Source organism: Pygocentrus nattereri, chromosome 23, assembly GCF_015220715.1.
Source record: "Pygocentrus nattereri isolate fPygNat1 chromosome 23, fPygNat1.pri, whole genome shotgun sequence".
Classification (NCBI taxonomy): Eukaryota; Metazoa; Chordata; class Actinopteri; order Characiformes; family Serrasalmidae; genus Pygocentrus; species Pygocentrus nattereri.
In genome coordinates this window covers 1,920,052-1,923,202 of record NC_051233.1, presented here as the reverse complement: position 1 = coordinate 1,923,202, position 3,151 = coordinate 1,920,052, and the positions used below count along the sequence as shown (strand labels likewise).

Below are 3,151 nucleotides of genomic sequence, written 5' to 3'. Positions count from 1 at the left end.
AATGTGTTAGATGCAGCTTACAGGGGAACTCCACCGATTTTCCAAAATTCTGAATAAATGATTAAGATAAAGCCGTTCTGAGCGGTTGGGTGTGTTCTAGATAAACTAAGAGTCAGAACCGTTCACAGTGGTGGTGATGGGAACCAGACGTCCCTCTAAAAGCTCCTACAGAAAGTTCCTACATGAACTGGTTCTGAATTCACTGCCTGATGACTGAGACGCTGTTTTATGAGAGTTTAGAGAACTTCAACTCCATTCATGGTGGAGGGAGACATGCAGGGCGCTGTGCGGCAAAATAGTCCCCAAAGAAAACTCATTATTCCAGATTTTCCACTGTTTTCCATCATCAACATTCCATATAAGCTCAGAAGACTCGTGTAGGTTCTCTGGTGGTTCTGGATGGTAAATAAAGTGTCTATATCTGTGTTGTAGTCATGGCGACGTCTGGTTCCCATCACCACCACTGTAAAGGCGTCTGAACCACTTCACACCAAACCCTCTGAATCCCTCTGACTACAATGAATTCTGAAAAATCAGAGGAATTCCCCTTTGAAGCTCTACTCAGCCCAGTGAAGTTCTTTATGATGATGAAGTTCCATCGAGGTCTTCAGTTCTAGGCACTTCAGCACAATTTAAATGGAGCATATTTTCGAATGTATTCTCTTATTCTGGGGTTTGATGTGACTCTGCTGTGCCGGTTCACCTCCTCTCACTGTGGAGCTTCACCACGTTACTGTAGTTATTTTAGACCAAAAGAACCCAGAAAAAGAGAAGAACAGAGTCTAACAGTTCATTCTGGGGCTTCTAGATGCTGGATGGAGAGAGAAGTTCCACTGAAGTTCTGCAGCTCTTTTATTTTAGCCGTTGTTTGCACTTTTTGCACTTTTACCTCAACCTTTATTTCACCAAAGTACCACCAACTTGACTTTAGTGCATGTTTAGACTCCTCTGTCTTTGCTTTGCTGCCGTTATTAAAGGATCTGTTAGCCTTTCCATTGAAAACACACTGCATAATGTCTGGGCCCTTGATTGGTCAGTGGGACCGGCTGTGGGTGTGGCCAGTGGCATCACCAACTCCTAAGCCTTTAAAAAGCCTGTGCAGGCCCCTCAGAGCAGAACACACCTCTGAAACCTCAACGACTGACCACTGTTCTGGACTATTTGACCACCAATGACTAGTGACGTGTGGAATTCACCAGCGATGAGTAACCTGGAGGACACTGAGAGACTGAAAATGGAGAGAAAGGTAAGATTATCACGGATTATTCTCAGAACTGCTCACTCTTAACCAGCTATGGCACACGGAACCACTTACGCCGACTGTACACATTAAAAAAAGGTGGTTCTACTAGGGTTCTTCAGCAAATGCAGCGGTCTCGTTTGGAACCACGAGTTATAGTGGCTTTCTGCGCTTAAATGGTTCTTCGCGTGGAGAAACGGTTCTTCATATTAATGGAGAATGTTGTTCTAAATAGCACCAAAAAGGGTTCTGCTATAGTTACAGTGTCAAGCTTGTAACAACAGAAGAACCCTTTTCAAACAGGCTTTACGTGCAACCTTCTACAACAATTTGAAGAACCACCTCACCAAACAAAGAACCGTTTAAGCATGGAAATCGTTCTGTACAGTCACAGAAGTCCTGGTTCCTTCACTAAAGAACCCATAAAAAAACCATCTTTTTTTACTGTGAATATGGAAGTAAAAACAGTGACCACAGCTCTGATAAGCTTGCCGAGTCTCAGAAAACGGAGTAAAACTAAAGCATTTCGTTGGATCAGCCGCTTTCAGCTCATGAGTCTTCGGTTTTCTTGTATCTGCGTCGACGTTTTTGTGATGCTAAACGAGTGCGTGTAAACGTGTGGGAGTTAAAGGCTTGCAGAAAGTCACAGGTCTGGCCCCCCGCTGACTTTCCTCTCACCTCTGATTCCCCCACAGCTGCTAAAGCCTCAGGTAGAGCGGCGAAGGCGAGAGAGGATGAACAGAAGTTTGGAGAGTCTGAGGGTTTTGCTCCTCCAAGGTCCTGAGGTGAGATACGAGAACTTTTCCCTCTTAATCCTGGTTGTCCCGACTCGGTGGGGAAAAACAACCGAAACAACCAGACATTCCTTCATTTATCATACATAGAGACTTGCATACATATGAGATTTAATACACAAGGGATGCATTGTTAGTACATATAGGTAAAGGTCTAAGAACAAAGATAACAAAGTAGAATTAAGTTGAATTTAATTGAGGAGCTCCTCTCCATGGTATTACTTTAGTCTGTTATAGTGCTGTCTCAAAGCGTCTCAAATGATCTCAGAGCATCTCAGTGTCCTATTTATCTTTAAATATGTTGGAATATTTTCACAATATCTTGATGTATCTTGAAGTTCTCAAAGTCTAAACCCTTCTGGTGTCCTTTTCCAGGCAGCGACTCAGAGGCGAGTGGAGAAAGCTGAGATTCTGGAGCACACTGTGCTCTTCCTGCAGACCTCCATGACCCAGGCCAAGAAGAACCAGGCCTGTGACGAGGGTTCGGAGGGGAGGCAGTTCATGGACGGCTTTTCTGCGTGTTTACACGAAGCTGCTCGCTTTCTGCAGACGGAGGAGGAATCTCGGGGCCTTCAGGGTTCCTTGTCCACGACTCTGTACCAACACCTGAGCCACCCCCACGTGCCAAAGGCAGGCGCTGCGCCAACCTGGGTCAGGATCTCGCCCGGAACCAACGTTCCTCAGAAGAAGAACCAGCTTCCCGTGGCCTGCACGCAAGGACTTGAGTCTGCGAGAAGAAACACACACCCGTACAGTGTCCCCTCACAACACACACGGCCCAGCGGCCTCGTCCATCACCACGGAAACGCAGACGCCACTTCACAGCCTGCCTCGGATCAGCAAGCCAACGTCCGGCAGTGGGTGTGGAGGCCGTGGCCTTGAGATCTGGACTCATAGATGGACTCGTAAACCAAAATCTGAGGCTTGTGTAATATTATTATGCAGTTTTTCATCTCCGATCAAATATAAACAGTAAAAAAATTCCAAGATAAGAAAGTTTATTGATCCCAAAAGGGAATTTCAATAGAAATAGAGGAGCAAAGCATTTATTTAGTGTTCAGAACACAGACATACACCGACGGGGCGATGGGGCTGCATAACTGTATAAAAGTGTAAA

At 45.4% G+C, this 3,151-nt stretch overlaps 1 protein-coding gene across 1 annotated transcript; it reads left to right on the top strand.

The window, feature by feature from the left end:
• The first annotated feature begins 1,155 nt into the window (after positions 1-1,155).
• Positions 1,156-2,916, top strand: her7 (hairy and enhancer of split related-7). The gene is made up of 3 exons (XM_017686224.2): positions 1,156-1,246; positions 1,936-2,025; positions 2,410-2,916. Exons 1-3 carry the CDS (start codon positions 1,172-1,174, stop codon positions 2,914-2,916), a joined length of 672 nt encoding a protein of 223 aa, XP_017541713.2. The 5' UTR covers positions 1,156-1,171.
• Positions 2,917-3,151: the final 235 nt, after the last annotated feature.

Bases quoted from the DNA above. Each gene is read 5' to 3' on its own strand.
- her7 (XM_017686224.2), top strand. From the start codon at position 1,172: ATGACTAGTGACGTGTGGAATTCACCAGCGATGAGTAACCTGGAGGAC. The intron at 1,247-1,935 runs GTAAGATTATCA...ATTCCCCCACAG, and splicing joins GACTGAAAATGGAGAGAAAG to CTGCTAAAGCCTCAGGTAGA. The intron at 2,026-2,409 runs GTGAGATACGAG...GTCCTTTTCCAG, and splicing joins TGCTCCTCCAAGGTCCTGAG to GCAGCGACTCAGAGGCGAGT.